The sequence below is a fragment of the Mirounga angustirostris genome, unplaced genomic scaffold (genome assembly GCF_029215605.1).
Source record: "Mirounga angustirostris isolate CCGP_5_RB_7025 unplaced genomic scaffold, mMirAng1.0.hap1 SCAF_13, whole genome shotgun sequence".
NCBI lineage: Eukaryota > Metazoa > Chordata > Mammalia > Carnivora > Phocidae > Mirounga > Mirounga angustirostris.
Genome location: NW_026991721.1, coordinates 16,874,863 through 16,900,878, shown reverse-complemented (window position 1 = coordinate 16,900,878; position 26,016 = coordinate 16,874,863). Strand labels below are relative to the sequence as shown.

At 45.7% G+C, this 26,016-nt stretch overlaps 1 protein-coding gene across 3 annotated transcripts in view; it reads left to right on the top strand.

Moving 5' to 3' along the window:
• EXT2 (exostosin glycosyltransferase 2) overlaps window positions 1-24,919 on the top strand; it is a 133,561-nt gene extending 108,642 nt beyond the window's left edge. For 2 of the 3 annotated variants that reach the window (XM_045893863.3, XM_045893864.3), the window contains 5 exons: window positions 13,403-13,546; window positions 15,555-15,683; window positions 17,461-17,543; window positions 23,061-23,140; window positions 24,138-24,919. In XM_045893863.3, the coding sequence (XP_045749819.1) occupies window positions 13,403-13,546; window positions 15,555-15,683; window positions 17,461-17,543; window positions 23,061-23,140; window positions 24,138-24,247 (546 nt within the window). In that variant the 3' untranslated portion in view covers window positions 24,248-24,919. The remainder of the gene's footprint in view (window positions 1-13,402; window positions 13,547-15,554; window positions 15,684-17,460; window positions 17,544-23,060; window positions 23,141-24,137) is intronic. The other variant, XM_045893862.3, reaches the window with a different exon arrangement.
• The last annotated feature ends 1,097 nt before the right edge of the window (window positions 24,920-26,016 follow it).

Here is a 26,016-nt window from a genome sequence, read left to right as displayed (position 1 = left end):
ACATTTATTTTGTGATGAGGGACCTTGGCTAATTGGAGAAATCCAGAGTTAGTAAAATTTAGAGATACCTATATACTCATCCAGGGAGAGCGGCGAGATGATACAATCTGTGATTCAAGTAAACTCTTACTTTTTCTCTCCTCACTAGAGGAACCAAGAGGTGAAAACAGCCTATCAGAGAATAGACTTCACAACCACCTCTTTCGAAAGCTAGCAGATAACTAAAAAAAAAAAAAAAGACTCTCTGTCCTGTTCGTTTCTCTCCCAACCTTCTGCCAGTGAAAGTACCACAGAGACTGGGTCTGGGGAACAAATAAATGTAAAACAAGTGTTGGACTGGGTCTAAAGATGGTTCCTCGCAGGCTTGTGGTTATGATCCTTCTGATGGGAAATTAGCTGCTTTCCCCCCTAGATGTAAGCCAGGTACTACATCTGAAGATGTGTTCAGGTTTGTGGGGAATCCAGGAGGCTGTCTTCAGAGAAGTTTTTCGTGGAACTGCCTATCTCATCCTGCCATGGGCTCTAGGGCAGGCTTACTCTTTGGGTTCAAACAGGGCACCAAGAAACTCAGTTCTTACATCACCAGGACTAATTAAAAGGGAGTGTCCCTAAAGGAGGGCTCAAAATGCAAGGAACATCTCTGCAGTGGGTGGATAATCTAATCATCGGAAGTCTCTCAGCCTTCAGAAAGAACCAGTACCAGAGGTTTCCATTCTTTGACTTCTTGGCTGACTCAGATCCTTGAGCCTTCACAGAGTCTGACTTAGTGGGAGACTGAGACATTCCAGCATTTCTTTCTCTTCTCTGAATGATGGACTGTCCACATGGCCCCCAGCGCTAGGATTCACAGTGAGCCGGGCCCATTTTTGGCATGCCCAAAGTCAAACCTTGCCAAAGCTGTTCTGGGTCAGCGTTTGTGCCGGGCCTGACATTAAAGCTTTGCGGTGTACCTAGAGCCATTTTGCCAGAGCTGAGCTTTGTAGAATTATTCGTTTCTTAGGACTTGTGGTGTGCCCTCCTCATTAAGTATCTGGAGAAGTAGGTGGCGGTAAGCTCTTTGAACCTTGTGTGTTATATCTGAGTGAGCGATAGTACCTTTCCTGAGCCTGGCCGTAATATCCGTACAGTATCGAATATTGAAAAACGTCTGTCTGTCTTTCCTTCCATTTTTCAGTTTTCTTATGTACCCAAAGAGTGGGCGTTATAGAAACTGTTGTCTTCAGAAGCGGTGTGGGCCAAGCGGCTCATTTCAGTGAGTGTCCCTGCCCAAAAGGTACAGTCAGAGCCTCCCTCAGAGGAGACATGTGGGGGACTGTGGGCAGAGGCGAGCGGCTCTTTCTCGAGAGTGCTCTCCCTGGGGTGTTGCTCATTGCCGCGGGCCCCCTGTTTTCAGCCTGGAGGAGACCCCAGGGATGGGTTAGGTCTGTGCTATCTCCAGCTTGCACTGATTTACACCTGGGGCTCCCGGGAGCCGGGGCGGCCGCGCCTGCAGGCCACCACTCCAGCAGGAGCTGAAAGAGGACCCGAAGCCGAGGCCGGGGGCCCACGGAGGTGCTGAGAGGAGCCGCACTGAAGTTTGACCCTTCAGAGCTTTTCTCAAGCACCCAGTGCTCGCTGGAGAATAAGTCAAACAAATATTAAGGGAAGGAAATCGAATATGTATGCTGAACATGGAAGCAACATCTGAGCATTTAAAAAAGTACCCCGTTGGGAATTACAGTAGAGTGACACTTTTTTCTTCCCCACTGAGCAAATTAAAGTTACAAGCTCAGCATTTATTTACCTAGCCTTTAATGAAACGTCAAAAGCTCCCCGTCCCAACGAGGAGGGAGTGGGCTTCCTGCTGGCGCATCTTACCGTGGAAGGGTGACTCCCCCCGCCCCCCCCGGCCCCACGCAGACTTCCGTCCCAAAGGGGTCAGGTGCGTGGGTTCCACAAGCACGCATTTGTTGCTGGGCAGTGTGTTGGTGCTCTGCCGCCCTTTCTGCTCCCGACCCTGCGCGCTCCCCACTGTGCCCCACAGCTTGCCTGTCTGCAGCCAGTTCGGGCCCACCTGGCTTTGGAGCTCCGCGCTTCCGGAACTAATGCTTATAATGTGGGATGGTTATTTTAAAGAGGTGTCGGTACACTTGATGGTTTAAAGAGTGCCTCCTCGCCCTCCCCCCCATTCAAAAGGAGACAGCTGCCAAGATGTTCTAACCTGGAAGGACCCATGTGTTTGAGGGTTATTATTCCAAACGCCGCCTGTTGTCTTGTTGGGATTGATCACAGGCTTTGGCTGCTCCAAGAATTCAGAGCCTCGGAATTCGGCTGATGATTTGGGCATGTGGGGAATTTGTCTTGCGCGGGCTGCTTATCTGCCTTGATTTGGATAGAGTTGCTCCAGGGAGGTGTGTGGGCAGGACTTGGCCTCGGGCCAGGGGAAAAGAAAGCCCCAGCGGCATCCAGGCGGTGAATGGCCCTGGCAGCTCCCGGGGGACAGCGTCTGTAGCCTCCGGAGAACATTCTGTGGTGTTCCCCAGTGGGACGCTGTACTCTTCACTGCCAGTTGTAAAATGGCTTTTGCAAGATCATGAACGCAAGGCGGTGCCGCTTGGTGGCACTGGCATTAAAGAGCAGTTGCACATTTTGGAAGAATCAGAAGAAAGCTGGAAGGATCCGAGTGGCCCGCTGCCTTTGGAACCGTTGTGACTGGGAACAACGAGTCTTTAGAAAGCAAGGTGGACCAGTCTGTATGATGTTTACAGCTCCCCTCCTAGGTCATACTTACTGCTGGGTGCTCGAAAATTGGTGCCTGGGGTTCACGTTAATCACAGTTGCAGTATGTTTGCTCCTGCCTGTTGACTGGTTTAGATGCGGAGTTGGCAGCCTTAATTTCTGGGTTCCCAACCAGCCTTTGAGTTGGATTGAAGAGCTGAGGGATGCAGCAGAAGTCCTGCTCTCATGCTGACACTCTGGTCGTTTTGTACAGCCGGGCCACTAATTACACCCACGGCCTAGATCTCCGGGGCTGGATTGCAAGCTCCCCTAACTTAGAGCAGTCCATTCGGGCAGGATTGTGGCTGCCCTGTGGACTCCTCTGTGCTTAGTGCTGAACACAGAGTGGGTGCTCGGTAAAGATTTATTGATTGAGTGAGTGAACTTAATGTGTTCGGACATTGAATTTTCTTATATATAGTTTCTGTGAGTAAAATTATAAGGAGTTGTTCAAAGTTAAATGATGCCGTATTCTGTATTCAGTGAGGGAATCCAAGTAGAGGTCATCTACTTGCTGGCCTGCCAAACACATAGCAAAGGGTAATTTTGTACTAATTACTTACTTTGTTGGGGGCAGGGGGAATCGCAACCCTCACTTTGTAATTTAACTTTGTTCTCTTAAAATGAAATCCATAAAGCTTTTTCCTTTTTTCCTGCTTTCCCACTCCCAACCCATAAGTAATCTTACCATCCTCTTCACTCTTTTTTTTGTGCTTTTTCAACTACATCCTTGCTTTCTTTCATGTCTAGCTTTTTATGCATATGACATTAGTTTTTCTAAATGGTAATCTCCTTAGTAACAAGATATATGCTTTATTTTTGTATTCACTCTTTGAAGTGTGTAAGACAGTCCCTACAAATTATGCTGAGTGAGGGGCACCTGAGTGGCTCAGTCAGTTAAGGGTCCAAATCTTGGCTTTGCCCCAGGGCATGATCTCAGGGTCGTGAGATCAAGCCCCACATCAGACTCCGCACTCAGTGTGGAGTCAGCTTGAGATTTTCTCTCTCTCCCTCTGTCCCTCCGTCGTGTGTGTGTGTGTGTGTGTGTGTGCGTGTGCGTGCATGCGCTCGCTCGCTCTCAAAAGAACTGAATTAATTTAAAAAAAATTATGCTGAATGAAAAAAGCCAATCCCAAAAGGTTACATGCTTTGTGATTCCATTTATATAGCCTTCTTGAAATTATAAGATTACAGAAATGGAGAATACATTAATGGTTGCCAGTGGATGGAGGGTAGGGTGTCTCTAAAAGATCAGCAGCAGGGAGCCTTGTGGTGACGGGAATGCTCTGTGTCTTAACCATGTCAATGTCAGTATCATGTTGTGATGTCACGCTCTAGTTTTGCAAGATGTTGTCATTGGGGGAAACTGAGTGAAGAGTACACGGGATCTCTATTCATTTATTTCTTACAACTGCTTTTGCATTTGCAATTATCTCAAAATGTTTGATGGAAAAAAATAGTGGAGGCTCAGTAAGGATCTGTGAATTGAATGCATAAATGAATTAATAAATAGGAATACTCAAGTCTCTCCATCCTTAAACTTCATGATTTTAGCTTGCTGTTGGATCTCCTTTCTAAAACTTGATATTAGGATTAATATATATATATATTTTTTTTGACAGAGAGAGACATAGTGAGAGCAGGAACACAAGCAGGGGGAGTGGGAGAGGGAGAAGCAGGCTTCCCGCGGAGCAGGGAGCCTGATGTGGGGCTCGCTTGGGACCATGACCTGAGCTGAAGGCGGACGCTTAACGACTGAGCCACCCAGGCGCCCAGGATTAATATTTTTAAGGTAGATGGAACAGCTCTGGATTTAAAAAAATATATATATATGCCATTGAAGACATCCTTCCTTTTGATGGTTTGGACTTGATTCTAGTTTTTGCCTTTTATTGTAAGCCACCCCAAGTCATTTTTTGGACATGCGTGGGATATAAATAAATAATTTGAAAGAGTCCCTCAACTGCTTGATTCCCCACCAGGAGATTATGGGGTTTAAGCATACATACAGGGAGGGCATTGTGATGGATGAACTCATTTTGGAGCTGCATCGATGCTTCAGCCAGGATTACGGAGTTTATGGTCAATGCCACTTCTTCCCTTTGCCCGTTGGGAAGAAAACGGACTTTTGGCCATTTTGGAGTAACATCCCTGATTGCAAGTGATGGAAGTCACCAGGGCAGTGGCTTGAAGTAAAGAGAGTTTCTCCCCTTGCTGGACAGGGCTCACATCTTTGGTCCCCAGTCTTTTAAATTGAGCCTGACCAAAATCAACTTGAAATTCCAGAGGCTCAGTAATGGTTATTTATAAAAACTAAAGTCTCTGTTTCCACTCGTGCAGGATTTAAACAGAGTAGCCATTTGACTTATGATCACTATTCTTCTTTTAACTTCATTGAACAATCCCCTGGGACCAGACTTAGAAATAGTATCCCCCTCCCCAGAGTTGAGGTTATGGAAATAAAAGTGATTTCAGGTTTAGTGGGTCCTGAGGAGTGCAAGATTGGAAAACACACGACCCAGTCCTGACCCATCCCTTCTTCCTCCTGTTGCCTCAAACTCACGTCTCTCCTTCCCTTTGTTATTATCTCTCAGGAGATTCATTGCCTCATGAAAAATAGTAGTTGAGATTAATTTTTCATTCAGCAGCTTTTTGCTTGTATTCCCTTCTCTGCCCTGGAGCCTCACAGATTACAAGGTTCTAGCGGGCCCATGGATGTCATATATGGGATCCCACTAGACTGTTACACCACTGGGGACAGGGGTTCCTTCTTTTAATGGTGCAAGCATGTGGCTTTCTTTGCTAAATGGGAACCACATTCACGAAGAATCTTCAGCTTTTAGAAGACAAGTACCGGGGGGAGCAAGGGTTTTGCGGGTTTCCCCACCTCCTCTCCCTACCCCGTTCTACTCTCAGCTTGGTCGGTATGCATGTGTGACTCTGCCCACGTCTGCACTAGCCCCGGTGACGAACACGGACACAGTGATTTCACACACTACCACCTGACTTTGTTTCCCAAGTGAGGGACTGAGCTTGGGGAGAGGAGGTGCTTTTGAGACTCAGAGAAGTGGGGAATCCTGCGACTTCACGAACAGATGTCCAGTCTGGGAGTTAGGACCGAGCTTAGGCTTGAACTAACCACGTAATATTCGGAGAGCCACTTCCTCTCCAGCTCTGTTTTCTCGTCTGGACCGTGAGGGAGCTGGACCGAACAAGCTCAGTCTTCCAAATGGTCTCTAGCTGCAAATCTCTGAGGTCGTGTGGGCAGGGGTCAGCAGCTCCGACTGGCAAAGTGTGAATCTTCTCCTTCCCATCCGCAGAAGGCATCTGGTTGTGCCATCTGGTGAGTTGGTGCTGATAAGGATGAGAATGGTTTAAAGCCACCTTCTCCAGCAGTGTCTTCCTAATGTGGTTACCATTGCAAGATTTAACCGCACACGTTCCTCCATCAACTCTGGCCCACCCCAGCCTGTCTCTTTTGCCTTCATTACCACTCTGAGCCTGAAGAAAGAACTTGAAAGGAATGGAGAGCATGTCTCCCAGAACCAAGGCACTAACCTTCAGCCAGACTGGGGCAAATAGGATTGCTGCCCAAATCCCAGAAGTCTTCCCATGATCCTGGTTTTCCTGCTTGGCTTATTTTAAGCAGACTGCTGCCTTGGGTTGGAAAGGTCTCTCAGGCAGACTGAAGTGATCTAACAGGTAAATCTTAATACTTAACATAGCGTGTACCTGTATTTGTCAAAACCAATCAGCATTAGGGAACTCGGGGTGACAGCTTCAGGGCTCCCTTGCTCTCGATGTCTAGCATTAGCATTTAATTGTGTCTCAGGCGTGGACAGAGGCTCTTCGGCTTTTTGCAAAGCATCCCCTTGACAAAAACTACCAACCACCAGTGTGATTAAAAGCATGAGCTGAGGGTGCCTGGATGGCTCAGATGGTTAAGCGTCTGCCTTCGGCTCAGGTCATGATCTCAGGGTCCTGGGATCGAGTCCCGCATCGGGCTTCCTGCTCCTTGGGAGCCTGCTTCTCCCTCTGCCTCTCTCTCTCTCTCTCTGTCTCTCATGAATAAATAAATAAAATCTTTAAAAAAAAAAAAAAGCATGAGCTGAAAACGAAGCCAATCAGGCTGAAGCCCTCTGTTCCACTTCATTTCAGGAAATGCCAAATATAAAAGGTGAGCTCTGTTCCCAGTGGCCTGAGAGTGAATCTGATAACAGGCTCCTCTGTGGAAACTAGCTAGGAGTTGGAATGCAGCCAGCTAGCCCTTTCCCATCTGGGCAGCATGCAAGACAAGCCTGAGGGAAGAAGGGCCACTGATTCAAAGACGTTCGCACGTTGGGATTCTTGCAGCTCTGCCCCCGCTGACCCAGGCATGTGACCACAGGGTTTGGGCTGGCTCCTTGAGTTCTGTTCTACTTTGATGGTTAGGGATTGATAAAACCCAGGGGGCGTGTGCAAGGAGAAAAGTGAAACCCCGGCCCGGTTTGATGTGCCTTGGATCCATATTCCCCGTATTTCTCTCACCACTTCTTAGTCTCCCTGGGCTCCTGATTCCTGATACATATGGTATCCCTCTCACCCAGTAGCAATATCCCTGTGGAACCGTGCCTTTGAAAGTGTGATGATTATAGCAGCCACTTCAGAGAGTTACTTTTCTCCTAAAGCTGACCCATGATTTCATAATTGTATATCCCAGATGGACGCCACCTGTTGTTACACCTTCCCCCCCCGCCCCCCGCCCCCCCCCCCCGGTCTGTTTCCTGAATCTGACTATGCTTAGCACACACCCTGGGTTTAAAATGCACTCTCCAGGCTGGCTTAGAAGAGAGTGAATTAGCTAGCCTCTTTTCAGGAACATTTATTGGGTACCCATATGTGTATGGCATTTCAAACCAAAGTTAATAATGCAGGCCATGTACTTTAGAAATGTACAACTTGGAACTGATCACAGTTGATGAGTTAGTTCTTTGGGAATACGTTAGTAAGGAAAAAGATACGAGATTTTAGGCCTAAAAGGACATTAGAGGGCACTTAATCCAAGCCCTCTTTTGCAGGTGGCAAAATGAAAGCAGGGTAACTTGAGCAGGTGGCTTGCACGACTCCTCAGGGGCAGAGCTAGTTCTGGCTTATCCACCTTCACCAGGCACCTGTGGCATACTTTTTCATAGCATGTAATCAAGGCTGCTGCCTGTGCCTTGAAACCAAGGGAGAAGACCCTAGTTTGATCAGCTAGCTTGGGGAAGCCACAGAACAACTCGGAAGTTGAAGAAGAGAGAGAGAGAGAATAGATAGATAACTCTGAAAAGAGTCCAGCGAGCGCAGCTGGGAGTCCAGAGAAGAGCAAATTTCCGTAAGTGGTTAGGACCAAGATTGTAAACATTCGAGTGGAAGGAAGCAGTTACAGCATGGTATTATGTTGTTACAATCTCCGTTTGAATAGTGATGTGGAAATAGCCCCCAAATGTAAGGAAATAGCCCCCATTAAATTATTGCTAAGCCCCTAACCAAGGCATAGAGTTTTAATAGAGGCTCTGTCTTCAGAGTTGCGCGTGATTAAAAATAGATGAGGATGGTGTATACAGAGGACTTGAACAGAACAGACAAACAGTTGAGTAATGGCATAGTGACCCGAGCATGGCCAGTGGAACACTAGTACTAGAACTCCAGGGATAGAATGTAAGGTTTCAGATGCCCGCACTGCAATATATAAAGGCATCTGTTAGTAATGACAAAAGGCTGACCCCAGAGCATTTCCATGAGGTAAAAAGAAAAAAGCTGAATTAGAGTGGGAGGGGGGTAGTCATGAGGAGAGGGGGTGGAATTTGAGTTCTCGCTCTTCTGGCTGGGAAGATGCTTTACTGTCTACATAATCGACTTCGTGCTACACTGGGACTCGATTAGAGAGGGCCCATCCTGCTTGGCTCTACTCCGTTTTGATCCCGTAGTCAGCTGCAGAGTTATAGATGAAGTGACAAGGATGGTATCTTGATTGTATCCAGCTGCCTGGAGTAAGTCAAGGGCAGAGAGGCCCCGCCTGAGGAACAGCGCTCACTAACGGCTCCGAAGGAGTCTGAAATTCAGGACACCTCTGATGCTTTTAGAACAGCATAGTTTAGCATTCTGTGACCCAGTGTCACCCAATTAAGTCCCTGTGGAGAGAAGTCTGATAAGTGGCTTCAGCTAACAGGAAGAAGACTGAAATCCTAACAGGGTTTGACCCTAAAACGGAGCCTGTGTTGTTAGGGTTGCTGCAAACAGGGGCTTGAAAAGAAGGACCCTTGGGAAGGTGCACAGATTGGAGACTCAAAAGTAGCCTCGGGGTGGAGGAAATGCGGCTTCCGTCCAGGAGGGGTGCCAACGGAATGGATGCCTCCCTGTCCCACCCAGCCCTTTCCCCCCACCGCGCCCATCCCTGGTGGGTAGTGTAGTGACTTGTGCTTGGAGCCTTTCAGAACCTCTGTAATTCCACGCAGGGGAACCGTGCATTGTGGTACCAGTGTGACTTGAACGGGCAGGTGCTCGCTGCTGACGAAAGGAAGCTGGCAGTGCCTTTAATGGAGTATGCCCGGGCCCACAAACCAAACAGAAGCTACGGCTCCCATACTGTGTTGTCGCTCTGGGCTCTGTAAAACTGTAATAGTATCATATTATTTTAATCTACTGAAATCCAAACCCCGGAGTAGGAACACAGCAGTAGCCTCACGCATCTGAGGAAATGTTTGACATGGCTTCGTTTGTCTGCAGCTCTTCTGATGGCGGCTGTGGCTGATTAACTCTGTTGGGTACAACATGGTGTTTAATGAGGCCAAGGCTGTGGGTTTGAGACGCCTGGTACGTGAACTGGTTTCACGCAAAGGAAACCCCAGACCACGCTCAAGACCCAGGTCAGATATCCCATAAAAGCATGTGGACGATCACAGGAGGACTAAGGGAGGGCGGTGTAATGACTCAGCGGATATCCCTTACCCGCTTCTGGAAAAGCAGTATAAAACATGTGCTTTAGCAATGGTGAATTATTACTGTGATCTTCACGTGCAAAGGATATCACATTATTATTAATGGTAACCGTTGATCAGTACTGTCGCGGACTTCCTTTCTGAATTAAGGAGAACACTGGCTCGGCCTGTGAGGGAAAGAGAAAGCATCTTCAGTCCCTTCTTTTAGTCTCAGCTTTTTTGCCTGCTGAGATTTTGCCCATTCGTGCATTCCATGAGTGTGTATGGACTGCTATCCTGTGCAGGCACTGCTCTTTGTGCTTGGGAAACTGCAGGGAACAAAACGAAGCCTCTGTCTTCATGGAGATTAAATTCTGTGGGAGGAAAATAGGTGATAAATAAGGAAACAGTAAATAACCAAAACAATTCCAAAAAATGAAAGTTTGGTGAAGGAAAGGGTGGGGTAAGAGGATGTGATGAAGAATGGCTGGGAGGGAGACAGTGTTCACCTTGGGTAGGAAAGGCTGAAAAGGCCTCTCGAAAGTAGGTGACATTTAAGCAGAGACCTGACTGATGAGCAAGAATGAGCTTTCTGAAGAGCTGGGACAACATTCCTGGCAGAAGAAATAGAAGCAGCGGTCATGATTCCAGAACAGAGAGTCCACTGAAGTGTGGGAGAATGTGGTAAGAGGAGAGGTTGAGGGAGTGGCTGGGCCCTTTAGAGTACGCTAAGGAGTTCGGCTATTATTCTTGGTCAGCGGGAATCCATTTTTTGTTTTGTTTCAGGGGTGGAACAGTTCTTAAAGATTTTGGGGGATATTGGCTGACGTGTGTCCCCCTAAAAAGTTATGTTGAAATCCTCACCCTTAGTAACCTTATTTGGAGATAGGATCTCTTTAGAGGTAATCAAGTTAAAATGAGGTCATTAGCGTGGGCCCTAATCCATTTTGACTGGTATCCTTGTAAAAAGGAGAAATTTGGACACAGACACACACACAGAGGGAGGAAGGCCATATGAAGACAGAGGTTAGGAGTGATGCATCTACAAGCCAAGGAATGCCCACGATTGACAGCCAACCACTGAAGCTAGAAAGCAGCTAGGAAGGATCATTCCCCTGTAGGTGTCAGAGGGAGCATGACCCCGCCAACACCTTGATTTTAGACGTCTCGATTTCTGTTGTTTTAAGCCACCTGGTGTGGTGACTTTGTTACAGTATCCCTAGCAAACTACAGAAGGGAAGGGGTGCTGGCAACTGGCTCTGCCCTGGGGAAAGCAATGATGCATCGTCCCTGGACTCAGTGACATGTGGGCGTTGGGGAAGCCTCCACTTGCTGCAGCGCATGACCATACGACTTATATATATGTGGCTAAATATGTGACAAAGATAATACTAATTTAAAATACATATATATATTTATATACACACACACACACACATAAAATAGGATACAGCCTGTTCATTGAGTTACCCTTAACCAGATCTTTCTCAACTTAGCAGAGGGTTACCCGATAAACCCATTGTAAGTTGGGGCACCTGGGTGGCTCAGTCAGTTAAGCATCTGACTCTTGATTTTGGCTCAGGTCATGATCTCAGGGTCATGAGATTAAGACCCGTGTCCGGCTCTGTGCTCTGCTCCTCTCCCTGCTTGTATGCTGTCTCTCTCTCTCTCTCTGTCTCTAAAATAAATAAATTAAAAAAAATCTTTTTTTAAAAAAGTGCTCAGAGCACTTACATTAGCGTACAGTTGGGCAAAATCAAACACAAAGCCTATTTTATAATAATAAAGTATTGAGTATCTCCTGTAATTTATTGAATACTGAAAGCCAAAAACAGAAGAGTTGTCTGAGTAGAGGTTGGTTTTAAGTGTACTGATTGTTGACCCTCGTGATCGTGGGGCTGACTAGGAGCTGCTTCGCTGCCAGTGCCCCGCATCATGAGAGAGGATCGTACCACATACTATGGGCCCAGGAAAAGATCCAAATTCAAAAATTCAAAGTAGGTTTCTACTGAATGCATATTACTTTTTTACCATTGTAAAGTTGAAAAATCGTAAGTTGAGCTATTATCAGTTAGGGACCATCTGTTCTCTAATATTCTTTTAGGAAAGTCCTTTTAGAGATACTATGTAAATAATGGTTTGGAAGGGCGAGAGTGGAAGCAAGGACATGAGTTAGAGGCCTGATAACAACAGTCTAGGTGAGAGATGATGGTGGTTTGAGCTAGAGAGAGGGGTGGGAGAATTGGCCAGAGGTGGTCAGAAGTAGAGCCAGCAGGACTTGCTGATGGATGGGGTGTGAGGAAGAAGGAAAGGAAGGTATAAAGACTGACTTGTAGCTTTTTGGCTGGGGCAGTCAGGTAGATGATTTACTGAGATGGAGAGGATTGAGAGAATGGCTTATCCAGGGATAGGGACTCGAGTTACGCGTTGGACATGTTAAGTTTGAGATGCCTATTGTTTATCCAGTTGAAGGTATTAAGTAGTTGGTTTTCTCAGGAACATTCTGGGCCAAACAAATTTAGAGGTCAGTATAGTAGAGAAGTTATTTAAAAGTGATTGAAACTAGTTGAAATGACTCAGATTGTTTAAAGAAGAGACTAGGGCACAGGACTGGACCCTCAGGAGCTCTGTTGTTTAGAGGCCCGGTAAAGGATAAGGAATCATGGTTGCTGAGACGTGGCACCATGAACAGCTGCTAAGTTGTCAATGCTCCTTAAAGGCACGAACTTACTCTTCTTTCAATTAAGGTTGAACTAAATTATACAGAAATACATGGGGAAAAATACTGGAAGTACCCCACCCCCAGTATACCAGATTCTGTTTCATAAAACTGTATCTTAAGAGCCTTCCCAAATATGGAGATCAAGTCTTTGTTTTCAGTATGTTACAGATTATAGGAACAGACACGTTCTCTATACATGAGGCTTCTAAAAGGTCATGAAGATGACTGTGTGCTCCAGGGAATTAGGGTTTTAAAAACATTTGTTTTAGAAACAGACTTTCTGGGGCATCTGGATGGTTTAGTCGGTTAAGTGTCCAACTCTTGGTTTCAGCTCAGGTCATGATCTCAGGGTAATGAGATGGAGCCTCACATCAGGTTTTGTGCTGGGTGTGGAGTTGGCTTAAGGCTTTCCCTCTGCCCCACCCCACCGCTTGCTTGCTCGCTCTCTCTAAATAAATAAATAAATAAATAAATCTTTAGAAACAGAGACTAAGTTTTCACAATCGCCAAATTTACTAGAAATGGGGACAGTCTGTTAAGCATCTGCCTTCAGCTCAGGTCATGATCCCAGGGTCCTGGGATCGAGTCCCGCATCGGGCTCCCTGCTCCGCGGGGAGCCTGCTTCTCCCTCTGCCTCTGCCTCTCTCTCTCATGAATAAATAAATAAAATCTTAAAAAAAAAAAAAAAAAGAATGGCACCTGTTTCCTTCATCATTAGTTAAGAGAGTACGTACCTTGGCCCAAATAAGTGAGCTGTTACTACATGACTTGAAATTTCCCAGCAACAGCAGGAGGATTTGGAGTAAATTAGAATCCACATCTGTCTTTGAATATTGATAGAATACCTAGCCCCTGTTTAAGGAAACCTCTTCAGAAGCCCATCCCAACCTTAGCTGGTGAAGAGCTGGCTCTGGGAGTTTGTACCGTTTGGGTGACGGAGCACTATGTTTGGTCTCTGTCTGAACTGGATGTGTTTCTTCCTCAGGTCTGGCGGGAGTTTCCTGACCGCTTGGTGGGTTACCCGGGCCGTCTGCACCTCTGGGACCACGAGATGAATAAGTGGAAGTATGAGTCTGAGTGGACCAATGAGGTGTCCATGGTGCTCACGGGGGCAGCTTTTTATCACAAGGTAAGGTGGGGGGGGCAGGCTGGGTAAGTGGATCTGAGGTGACAAAACTGCACGCATGACACGTGTTCTGTGTGGCCCAGTTGAATTTCTGCTGAGTTTAGGAAAAATGTCCTCCTCAGAGGGCCTACAGAGACCATGTTGTCGAGTGCACCAGCTATGCTGCCGTTAAAAAAGAAAGGTTATGTTGTGTGATGGTTTAAAGTTATTTTTCTTATTACATAAATAATGCATGCTCATAATAGACAATATGGAAAATTCATAACAAATGTTACCATATAAGAAGAGTCACACACACACTCAAAAGTCACTCATAGTCCTATTACTTAGAGATAACCATTGTTATTGTATAGATGTTATCTTCAGTTTGCCTTTTATTCACTTATTCACATGTACAGACAGTTGTAAACATGCTCATTAGCCTGCTTTTTCCATGTATTATGAGTTTTTTAATAGCATTCCTTCATAACATAATTGCTAATATGCTGTGGTACTAATATCCATAAATCATGTGTAACTATTTTTCTATCACTGGATATTTAGATTGTCTCAAAATTTTTTGGCTATTTAAGATAATGCTTAATAGCTAACGCTTAAGTAGTGATTAATATCCATTTTCATAACTGTTTGTACTTGTGATCATTATGATAGATTTCTAGAAGTAGAATTATGTCAAAGGGACTGAACATTTTGGGGAGGTTTCGAGATATATATATGTCCCTTGTTTTCAGTATTGTTTATGCCAGTTTATACTCCCACCAACAAAATATAGAACTGTCTTACTATAACCCCTGCTTGCATGAAATACGTAAAAAGGGAAAATCAGACTGAGCTGTTTCGGTAAGTGAAAAAGGATCCTAACTGTTTCCACTTTGATTTGAGTACTGTGGTTGAAATTCCTTTTGTGTATTTCCTCTCCTGAGAATTGTCACTTCACGTTTTTGACTTTTATTCGGGAGGGATTGAAAGAGGATGCTTGGGACTCTAGAACATTCAGGTTGAGGCTGGAGTGCCCCTGGCAGAGCGTGGCTGCCTTGAGCTGTGATGCGGGCTCCGTTGTCAGTGGCGGCACGAGGTGCTGCCGGCTGGAGTCTCCTCTGCATCTCTGGCCGCCCCAGTGCCTTGCACGGAGCCGAGCGGTGGTATAGTGATGCGTGTTGGTTTCTCAGCCCTGCTCTGTATTTTTAACAGCTCTCAATCCAGAAATGGGTTTTTGTTCTTAGCAATAGTAAGTGAGGTTTATAATTCATGGGGTTTATGGATGTACACTGTGTACAGTCCCCCCCTCCCCGAATTTCTGTACTATCTCATACATATAGGTTATGGCAGCTTCAGAACTGCCTCATTTTGGGGCACCTGGGTGGCTCGGTGGGTTGAGCGTCTGACTCTCGATTTCGGCTCAGGTTATGATCTCAGGGTCCTGGATTTGAGCCCCTGCATCGGGCTCCACGCTCAGCTCCATTGCCAGCCTACTGGTTTCTCTCCCTTGCCCCTCCCCCTCCTCACGCACACACATTCTCTCTCTGAAATAAATCTTTAAAAAAAAACGGAATTGGGCCTCATTTTACTTTAAAAAGCACACACCTTTGCAGTGTCAGTGCATCAGGAGTTTCTCTCTGTTTCTCTTTGCGGTCTGTTTTCTCCAGGACAGAACGTAGAACACAGGATTGAGCACTGTGGCTCAAGAGAAGAACAGAGTAGAGATCAGTGTGCAGTGTGTCTCTGACTGAGATTTTATTTATTAAACATATGATACACGAGTCCGGAAGGCCTGCATCCTACAAGGGCTTCACACTCTGTCTCTCCTCTGCTTATAATAGGTGATTTTTAAAAGAATGACAGTGTGAAAGAATCTTGGTCATCTGACCAAAAGCATTCTAATACTTCTTATAGCCTTGTGATTAATCCTACAAGAGAAAGCTTGTCCCCATGCCATGATTAAGTTGTCCTTTGACTGTCAACCACGGGGCACTGCTATTTGAATCTTTCTTCTTTTTGTCTCACCTGACAGTATTTTAATTACCTATATACCTACAAAATGCCTGGGGATATCAAGAACTGGGTGGATGCTCATATGAACTGTGAAGACATTGCCATGAATTTCCTGGTGGCTAACGTCACGGGGAAAGCCGTCATCAAGGTGAGACATCCCGGTCCAGGTCTGCCACTAACTTCATGATCTTGTGCAAGTTTCTGTTTCTCGGAGCCTGAGACGTTCTCTGAAATATAAACGAAGCGTTGGGTTACATGAACTTTAAGCTCCCTTTTAACTTTAAGATTCTGTGATTGATCCAGTCACATTGTAACATTAAAGCTAGGCTTTGATAATTTAAACATATTTTCTTTTTTTATATGGTTTCTTTAGTTATAGTTTTTAATCTCCAGTATCAGAGATAAAGGCTGCGATGGTCAATCTACAAATCATGTTTTTAAAAACCTTTAATAGTATTCTCAAATCTGATTTGGAATCTAGATCTATTAAAGAATGCAACTTAAATCTCTCTTAAGGTGGCTGGTTTTTATTTTTAAAGACATTGAGAAGATAAGTACACCTTATCCAGTTACAACTGTAGTTTTTCTAAACATTGTTTTTAAATATCAATCACCAGTTTTTGAAAGTACCTTTCCCATAACAAATTAAAAGCTGAGAGTACATAAGGATCACATGGGGATCTCTGTATCTGTAATGGGTGTCTATTCCTGAAATGTAGATTTTGCTTGAACCAGATCCCCAGATACAAAGAGAGTTTACTTCTTTTTATGAGTGGAATTGTCCTGACCCTTTTTCCGTCTGGATTAGGATTCCATAAAAAATGGGCAATGCTTCTAGGCCAGATTCCTATACTGGAGTCTTCCCATACTGGAAGCTTACATTGGAAGTGTGGTATGGCATTCCCCACTGATTGTTCATGCTATGAATTGATGGGAGAAGTTGGATTAAACCAAAGTGACCGAGGAAAGAGGAAGAGTCCCTGTCTGTGCTCTGCAAACTTGGTCCGGGCCTCACCCTGCCCCAGCCCTCTGACTCAGCACTCACTGCAAGAAAAAGTGAAGCAATGTAAATCACAAACCTAGTTTTAAAGGAACCCCTCTTATCTTCAAAATTGCTTTTTGATATGCTTCAAGATATTTTTAGTTGTGCCTGCTTACTCTGGACAGTCCTTCCGCCATCTGTGTACTTCTTAGCCTGGCCTTAGGTATCTAGCTTTCTCTCTTTCCCCCCACCCCCCATCCGCTACTATTTACTTAGCTTCACTAGGTTAGGATAATGGTCTCCCTGGGTTTGCTAAGAAAATCATTAGAAGTTTAAGGTCTGGGAGAGCAGGAGGGAGAGTCAGGGAAAAGAATTCAGAGGGTGAGGGGGACCACTGGATTTTTTCCTGATTGAAAGGAATTGCAAAATAACCTGGCATCTTCAAGAGCATGGCACTGCTCGTAGCATTTGCCATTAGCTGGAAGAAGGAAAAAGAGTGTCTGTTGGAACTAAGGTTACGGTGAAAGTTATGGGAAGCTGTATTTCATCGCCCTTATGGCTGCAAGAACAAATGGTGTTTATACAAGGACCTTGGCAGTGAGAAAACAGTCATTAAACAGGAATTAAGGAGCTTGTCATCACCACTTCTTTCTAGTTACAGAAGGCAAAAGCCCTCCAAGCCTTTTTTATTGGGCCCTTGTGAGTTCTGCTGTTGGCCAAGCCAGACAGAATTGAATGGAGGAATGGTGAGGTGTGTGTGTCTGTGTGCGTGTGTGTGCGTGCACGCACACGCATGCGCGTGCCCATATACGGGCGCTTGTATGCATGTGGAGGGAGCAGGCAGCTCAGCTTACAGAACAGAAGCGTGCACAGTGGTGTCACAAGCATGATTTTATTGTCCTTGGCACTGACAACCAGGTATATTTTTGTACTTCTCTGGCAGGTAACACCACGAAAGAAATTCAAGTGTCCTGAGTGCACAGCCATCGATGGGCTTTCGCTTGACCAGACGCACATGGTGGAGAGGTGAGTGAGCTCTAACCAGAAGTCTGCCCTAGCCTCTGATCCCCATTTCCTGCCTTGGGCCTGTTTATGGGATTTGTTGGAGATATAAGGACAGCAGCTGGTAGCCATAGTCACCTCCTTTTGCACTGTGGGAATTGGGTTAGTTCAAGCCCAGGTCACTCAAAGAATTAATTTGGAATGCTACTCACTCGATTTGTAATGGCTGGAAGGGTCTTAAAAATATAGCTGGCCTTAAGCTCCAGAAGTCGGATTCTCCATGTGGACTAAGCAGTTAACCGTCCACAGTCATTTGAGTGGAAGCTAGTTAATTCCAAGAAAATACTAGATTGTTCTGCAGGATAGTATCTCCATGTGACAGTAAAAGTTTGGTTAGAAAGAATTTAGCCAAACCCAGAGACAAATTACCTTTGCTGACCAAAACACCTACCAAGAACAGAATTGAAAGCACAGCTCTTTCCATTATAGAGTGAGAGAGAGAGCGGGGGGAACATGGCAGCTCTGAGATACTCCTTTTATTTCAGCCTTGTAGTGGTGTAAAACAAACGGGAGGTGTACATCCTCCCTCAGGACCCTTATAATCCTAGAGTAGGCCTCATCGTTCTCACTTGTACCCCAAGGGTCCCCAAGCTTGGCATCTCCTGAATCAAACCTAATTCTCCCAAAAGGCAGCTCCTTATGTGAGACAGCAAGCTCGGACATCCAGTGACACTGTTGTCAAGGGACCAGGGCGCACTCAGAGAGTGCTGGAGTAGCCCTTATAGAATAAGATATCTAGTCAGGTGTCCACAGGCTCATATGGATCTTCTTGCCACGTCCATTTCTAAAGCGTATCCGCCCTGTTCAAGTCTTTAAAGCCTGGAGGATTTTCTTGTACAAAAAGTTGTTTCACTTGGCCTGGATTCTTCTATGATGCTTTCCTCCTCCTTATTTCTTATTCTTACCCTCTAAATAATCCTTTACTCTTTTTTTTTTTTTTTAAAGATTTTATTTATTTATTTGAGACAGAGAGAATGAGAGACAGAGAGCATGAGAGGAGGAGGGTCAGAGGGAGAAGCAGACTCCCCGCCGAGCAGGGATCCCGATGCGGGACTCGATCCCGGGACTCCAGGATCATGACCTGAGCCGAAGGCAGTCACCTAACCAACTGAGCCACCCAGGCGCCCCCTTTACTCTTTCATATATAAATATCTTACCCAAATGACATGACTTTTATCAACTGTCAATGTGAAATAATATATGATTTTAGAGATATCTGTCACTGGTATCATAGGAATTACACAGTCAAGGGCAGTGACATTAACTGTCATAGCTCATTTAGAAGAGACCCCGATTATAGTTATATTGGAGTACCTGAAACTGTTACTAAACCTACCTCCATTCTTTGTGTTTGGGAGAACTCATGGCATTGAGCTATTGGGTAATTGATTGGGCTGAGTTAAAATGGTGTTATATTGTATAAGATAGGAATCTTAGGGAGAAAGGTTGGCCTGATGGTGGCCTTGCAGTTCATGCTAAGGCTAAACAACTCTTCTCTAGCACCACTGAGATAACAAATGTAAAGAGACTTAACATGCAGTGAGAGAGATTTAAGTTAGACAGAATTATTATTGAACATTGAAGAAAGTAACTAAGGGAGATGTGGGGGCTTCCTCTTGGGAATAGGCTTTTGAAAATAGAATAGGCCACTGCCCAGATGTCGTTAGGCTTTGAATAAGATTCTGTCAGAGTTTATAATTAACAACAACAAATACGCATGTTAACAATCCAAAGCTAGGGGCACCTGGGTGGCTCAGTCGGTTGGGCGGCTGCCTTCGGCTCAGGTCATGATCCCAGGGTCCTGGGATCGAGCCCCGCAATGGCTCCCTGCTCAGCGGAGAGCCTGCTTCTCCCTTTCCCTCTGCTTGCCGCTCTGCCTACTTGTGCTCTATAACTCTCTGTCAAATAAATAAATTTAAAAAAAACAAAAAAACCAAAACCAATCCAAAGCTATATGTGATAAGTGCCTTAAGGGAAGCTCCAAATGTTATCGTTGATCAGGGGAAAGAGAAGTGACTTCTCGCTAGGTTGATTACTAGGAATAATTTTGTAAAGAGATGGCGCCTGAAGTCAGCCTTCAGAGATCACTGGGATCACTGGGCAAAAAGAGGAGATCGCAGGCAGGGGAGACTGGGTGGCCGAAGGTTCCAGTCATCAGGATGAAGGTGAATCTGGCAAGCAGTCAGGAGTCCAGTCTGCCTAGAGTGTAGAATTCTGGCCTGTTGGTGCTGGGCCCTAAAGAACTGCCCTTACTTCTTCAGGCTCTGATACACCACTGAAGGTTTTTGAACCTTCAAGGGGAGCTTGATCAAAGTATTGTTTTGAGATTCACTTAGAAGTAGTGCACACAATGGAATGAAGCTAAAGAAATTGAAGAAAGCACGTTTGGAAAGCTTGAACTAAGTTGAGTGTGGAAAGGAAGGGATGGATTAAATTATAAGACGTGGGTTTTTGGTTTTTGTTTGTTTTTTTTTCCAACGGAAGATATGCTAGAACTTGAGGTTATGGGGAAGGAATTGACAGAGGGAGCTTAGATCTCAAGTCAGGAAGAATGGTAGTACCATCAACAGTGTGAATGATAGAGTTAGGAGGAGACGCCGGTTAATGAGGAGGGGATGTGGATGGTTGCACCTTTAGCAGTGTACTTAATGAGGACAGGGGGAGATTTGAATCATGGGTGAAGTGGGAGAGCAGTAAGGTAGGTGAAGATTTGGGGGTCTTTCCCTCTGTATGTGCAGATGTAGATACGGAGCAAGCGTTTGGAAACATGGAACTAGACCTTCAGGAAAATGATGAAAACAAAGGTAGATATTGGAAAGACATCTGCCCAGAGATGGCCATTGCCTGGAGAAAAGGCAAGGGCAGAATCTTGAGAAGCTCTGACATTTTGGAGACAGAAAGAATAACTGAAAACAGAAGCAGCCACTGGAGAGGCCAGGAGAGAAGCAGGATCTACAGTGCACGGAAGCAATGGAAGTGCACAGAACATGCAGACTGGGGAAAGGGGCTTTGAGTTAAGTGGTCAGTGGTGACTTAAAAAAAATAATGCCATAGAGTAATGGGGCCTATGGGTTATGGAGTGTGCGTCTGTGTGAGGAAGTGGAGTTAGTGAATGTAGAATACGCTTTTGAGAAATTTGATTACGGAACAGAGAACATCAGTCTTGAAATCAGAAACTGGGAGCAAAACTATTTGGATTAAAGATTAAATCACTAAATTATTAAATGAGGCACTTAGATCGGGAGGGAGGAAGGCATGATTTAAGCCATCTTGGGTAGACCAAGAGATGGAGTTACAGCTGTAGAATTGTTCATTTGTTGGTTTTTGTTTGTTTGTTTGTTTTTTAATAGTTCCCTTTGCAGAATTCCCATTTTGCACAAAACAGTGAAAAAAGTTAACCACTTTGCAAGTTAGGACCTTGTGTTAGGTTTTGTGGTTTAATAAGCTTATTTATTCTTATATTTGGGGTCTTGGAGCAGAAATCTCAGTTGTGTAGGAGTGTAGCTTTTACTGCCCAGCATCCATTTCCAGGATCTACTGTTAATTCTTTAAGAACCAGAAAACCAGAAGTCTTTGTAACTGTTCATTTTGACCAGTCGTTTCACCATGTTAAGGCAATATGGCAGACAGACAGTGCTGATCTTAGGAAAAAGAACATTGTATTTTGATTCAGGCCCATCTTTGTTCAAATTATGGGTTTGCCACTTAGTAGCTATTTGACTTAAGAAAACTGATTTGCCTTACCCTGAATTCCAGTCATTTCATCTCCTAAAATAGGTATATTAATATCTATCAAATTACAGTATCCATTCATGGGTTCAACAAATCCCTATTGAGCATCTTTGTACCAAACACTGTGCTATGTGCTGGAGATGAATGAAGTAATAACATTGGAAAGCCCGTAACCTGATGCCGGGCCACATGAGTCTCCTTCCCAGTTTCCCCAGCATTAGTCCTCAAGGCTCCAGGTTACTTTAGGTGATTGGATGTGTTTACAAGGAAAACAGAAAACCATGAGTCCTTTCTCCCGCAGACACTTCTAGCACTTCAGAGGTAGACACTGGCAGTTCTTAGCCCATTTGTACTAGATTAGAAAACCAACCTGGGGGAGCATTTACTGACAGGGTGGCTGGACCCCTGACAGAACAACTCAGGTGAGCCACCAGCAACCAGCCCAGCTCACCGTCTGCCCCAGCCTGTGGCCCAACCCAGACCCCCTGTGTGAAAAGAAGGTAGGAACTGTCAGTACCTGGCAGGAGCGTTAAGGACCTTTACCCCTCAGTGGCCAGCGGCTTTTCCAGTGCAGGCTGTGTGGAGAGAAAAGAAGCACTCACCAGGCCTGGGTTAGCCAGGGGCAGTTGTCAACAAGTCAGCTGGCCTGAGCCCCAGTGGCCTCTTGCCCATGGCCCGGCCCTGTTGGCAGATCTGGTTACAGAGGAGACATTGTCCTCGCTGCGCTCCAGCGGGCTGTGGAGCCACTGTCCTCTGCCAAGAACCATGGCTCTTCTTTAATACATGCTCACTGGTACTTGTGCTGGACATGGCTGGCCTTTGCTGGCCAGTGTCTACAGGCACGATGACTGGAAACTAGAAGAATCCGTACATGTTTGTAGACAGAACAGCTGCCAAAAGGAAGACCTTGGAGGGACTGACTGTGTCTGCCACTGCCTTGACCCTATCCTTGGAGGAGTGGGGAGTCGCTGTGCTCACTCGGTACCCCTTTGCGGACACTCCTCGGTCTTTCCCGGGATAACCTTGGACACCCACCTCCTGAGTCTCACAAGACTGCCGGCAGGAGGGAAGGTCCGTTACCTGTGAGTTATAGTAGTGTGACGGAAAGCACAAAGGCTCTCTTGCCAGTGTAGACCTGCGTTAGAGACCCAGCTCCAGCACTTTCCAGCTCAGGGGCCTCGGGCCTCAGCTTTAACTGCTCAGGCGGTAAGAGGAAGCTACTGTAAACCAGCCCTTGGGCATATCGAGGGGGCTGCTTTAAGGAATCCATGAAATCATGTTTGTAAGTTATCTGGCACGTAATAGGTGCTCAACAGTTAATTTCCAGCCCCTCCACTTGGACTCTGGAACTAGGTTGACAAATAAATTCGTATCATCTCATCATTAAGATTTTTTAGTCTCAGGAGCCAGACTACCTGGGTTTGGCTCTGCGTCTTATTGTTATTTGACCTTTGGATATGTTACATGCTTCTCCATGTTTCAATCTTCCCAGTGGAAAATGGGAATAATCATAGGACTTACCCATAGGGTTGTTGGCATGATGGAGGGGGTTCCTAATCTACGTGGGGCACTTGTAACACAGCCTGGAACCTCTGATACATATTCACTGTTGACTTATGGTGGTGGACACAGTGGTGTTATTAGCTAGAAGAGCTCCAAATGAAATGGTAACACATTCTTTTAGAAACATAAGGACCAAGAGAAAAGAATTGATGACTGGCTTCTTTATTAATTGGTTTCTTCCTAAAGCTCCAGAGACTCAAAAACTTGTGGATTAAAACAATTGGAAACAAGGCTTCCAGGATCTCAGGACAGAAGAGACTTTTCTGGTCTGTGTCTTGAAATTCAGCCCTTCTTGGGTAAATGGTTCTGCCTGATTGGCTTGTTCTTACTGTAGCTCTCGGGTGCCTGGGCCTGACTTGAGGGGAGACAGTACTGACCTTTTTGAAATCCATCCTGGAGGTCCCCTTAACTTCAAAAGCCATGTTTACGGGCTTGTTTTTCCTCTCTGGTCTGGATGCGTCCTCCCAGCTGTCACACTCAGTTGGCCTGATTGACCAGAACCCTTTCCCGCCAGCGTGCCTGACCCGCTCACCTCTGAGGAGGTTGCTCACGGGCTCCAGGGGTGGTTTGGAGGCAAGGACAGTGCCGTCTCCCCTCCCACAGAGCTGTGGGGCTGTTCTGTCACGAAGCCTGAGGGCGCTGCTCGCTCTGACATGGGAACGGCAGCTCTCCGTTGGCTGGCAGTTCAGGGATTGCCCTCCATGACTGTTGGTCGAGTGAGTGAGGGGTTTATTGTTTGGAGGTGAGGTTCCCCGCCTGTTATCTTCATCTGCCTTCCACTGCTCCAGGTGTAAGGTCCTCCTCTCAGCCTTTTAAACTTCAGTAAGCTGGAGCTCAGATCCAGGAGCCTCTCCACCCTTTGCCTTCTCAGTTCAGCTGGCAGACATGGGGTTAAGAATTGTTGGCAGCTAATCCACCTTGGTTTGAGGCCTGCTTGTCCTGAGGGGGGAAGAATGAGTGGAATTTGAGGGGGAAGGGAAAAGATACTCTGACCTCTGCAGGCCCGTGGCCTCCAGACAGCATCCCCTGTTCACTTTCTCCCCCTGAACAACAGTCCCAGTCCCCGCAGATCATTTCTGCTGTCCACACCCTCCCAACCTTTTGTAAGAACCTGGGAGCAGGCTGGGGACTCTTGGATTTCTTTTGTTGATACCTAATAGTATGTGTTTTGCTCTCATCTGTCAGCCTCTTGAATATTTTCTCTGTTTTCTTCACTCCTTTCCCTCTCGTCCATCACCTACCTCCCCTCCGCAAACCCCTCAGGTCTGAGTGCATCAACAAGTTCGCTTCCGTCTTTGGGACAATGCCTCTTAAGGTCGTGGAGCACCGAGCTGACCCTGTCCTGTACAAAGACGACTTTCCTGAGAAACTGAAGAGCTTCCCCAACATCGGCAGCTTATGAAACAGGCCGCTAGCGGAGGTCTGAATGTTAAGCTTGGACAGAGGAGAATACGGCCTCCCCGACACTCTGAGATCAGCGTGTGGGGGACCTTTGATTGACAGGCTGGACCGGGACACCTAACCTGCTTCCTCAAGAACCGGAACCTAAAGAAAGTGTCTAAGCACCTTATTGGTGTGTGCCCTGTTCTAGTGTTTCTTATGACCTCCGATGGGTTCTTGTTGAAAATGCCAAATTTTCAACCTTTGTGAAGCCTTTGTGGCATGCTCTGGGTTTAAATCCAGCTCAGACTCCCTTTGTTTGCAGTTCCAATAAAACGGTCTGGGAGGAAACGTCACTGACCCTAAGACTGCGGAGAAGACAAACCTACTGGCCATATTAGATTAGGGGAATCGTGTAGATCACGCCCATATCTCACCTTTAGCTGTTTCAGATCAGTGAGATTTTTTAGGCGGAAAAGTCAAACCAAGAACTTGGTGCAAAATTCCAACATCTTCGTGGGATTTGACATCTGCCCTGGGACCGGGGGCACTGGGCCCATGCATAGGCAGAGCACCGAGTGCTGAATTGGGATCCTGTAAGTTCCATGAACCATTCCTCTTTGGTTTGGCTTGTTGATATGATTAAAATTTTTTATTCCTTTTTATACTATGTTTGAAATGCTGATTATTGGTAATCCAAGGAACGTTCTTTTTTGTGTGTAGTTAACCCCATCTTCTGGTTAACTTCAGTCTACCGTCCATGTCTAGGAGGATACATAGCCAGGAGGAGTATCCGGGGCCATGTGTGTCAAGTAGAAGATCCCCAAACTATAAACATTCTGAGAGAAGATGTCTCCCAAAACCTCCAAAGGAATCTGTTTGCTTCTTGATTAGATCCAGTCCATTTCCCTGAGTATTCTCAGGGAAAACAGAGACCTTCTAAAGCCATACCCTGAGATGCGCTAGCTGGTGCCATGCTGTAAATGTTGAGGGAGTTGTGATTCCCCACCCCAAGGGGATGCCAGAATTTCCCTCATTCTTTCGGTGTAAACTGAACGTTAGCCAGGGAGGTTCTGGCTAATGTTAAATGCTACTCTAACAACCGCTTTACAATAGTTGCCGGTATATTTAAATCGTTAAATTTTAGCATTTAGTAATATTGCACATGTGTGAAGTATACCTCTTTAAGCCCCCGTTGATGAACAAATCTACTCTGGCAAATGTTAGATGTTATGGATTCGAAACAGATTTATCTGGCTCTAATATTAAGATTAGCCACAGTTTGGGCTTTAGCCATAACATATGTCCCCAGAACACAAAATACATAACAATTTGCCTGGAATATGGTTATAATTACGGAAACCTAGCTGTGTACCAGTCGAAGTCACTCATACACTACCCATTGTTCTCTCGAGTGACACGAAGGTGCATAGTTACCAAGCTACAGTTTTTAAACTTGTAGTTTTAACAAGAGTCACTTCAGCTGTGTTCCCATAGACTTTGAGAGGTCAAAGAAAACTTCAAGAAGTAGCAGAATTGACAGCGGGAATCGCGAGAGTTTCATCTTCTCTCGCAATGAGGAGTGAGAGCGAGCACTGGACTGTTCCTGGTGGAAGGGACGAGATGCCGCCTCCTCCTGTATGTTCATGTTGCAGGTGCGGACACGGAAGCTGTGATTTGTCCAACATGTTGCCTTCAAACACTGGTGCCTAAGAAATACTGTGGATTTGAATAATTACATTCTCGCCAGTAGGGGATATGG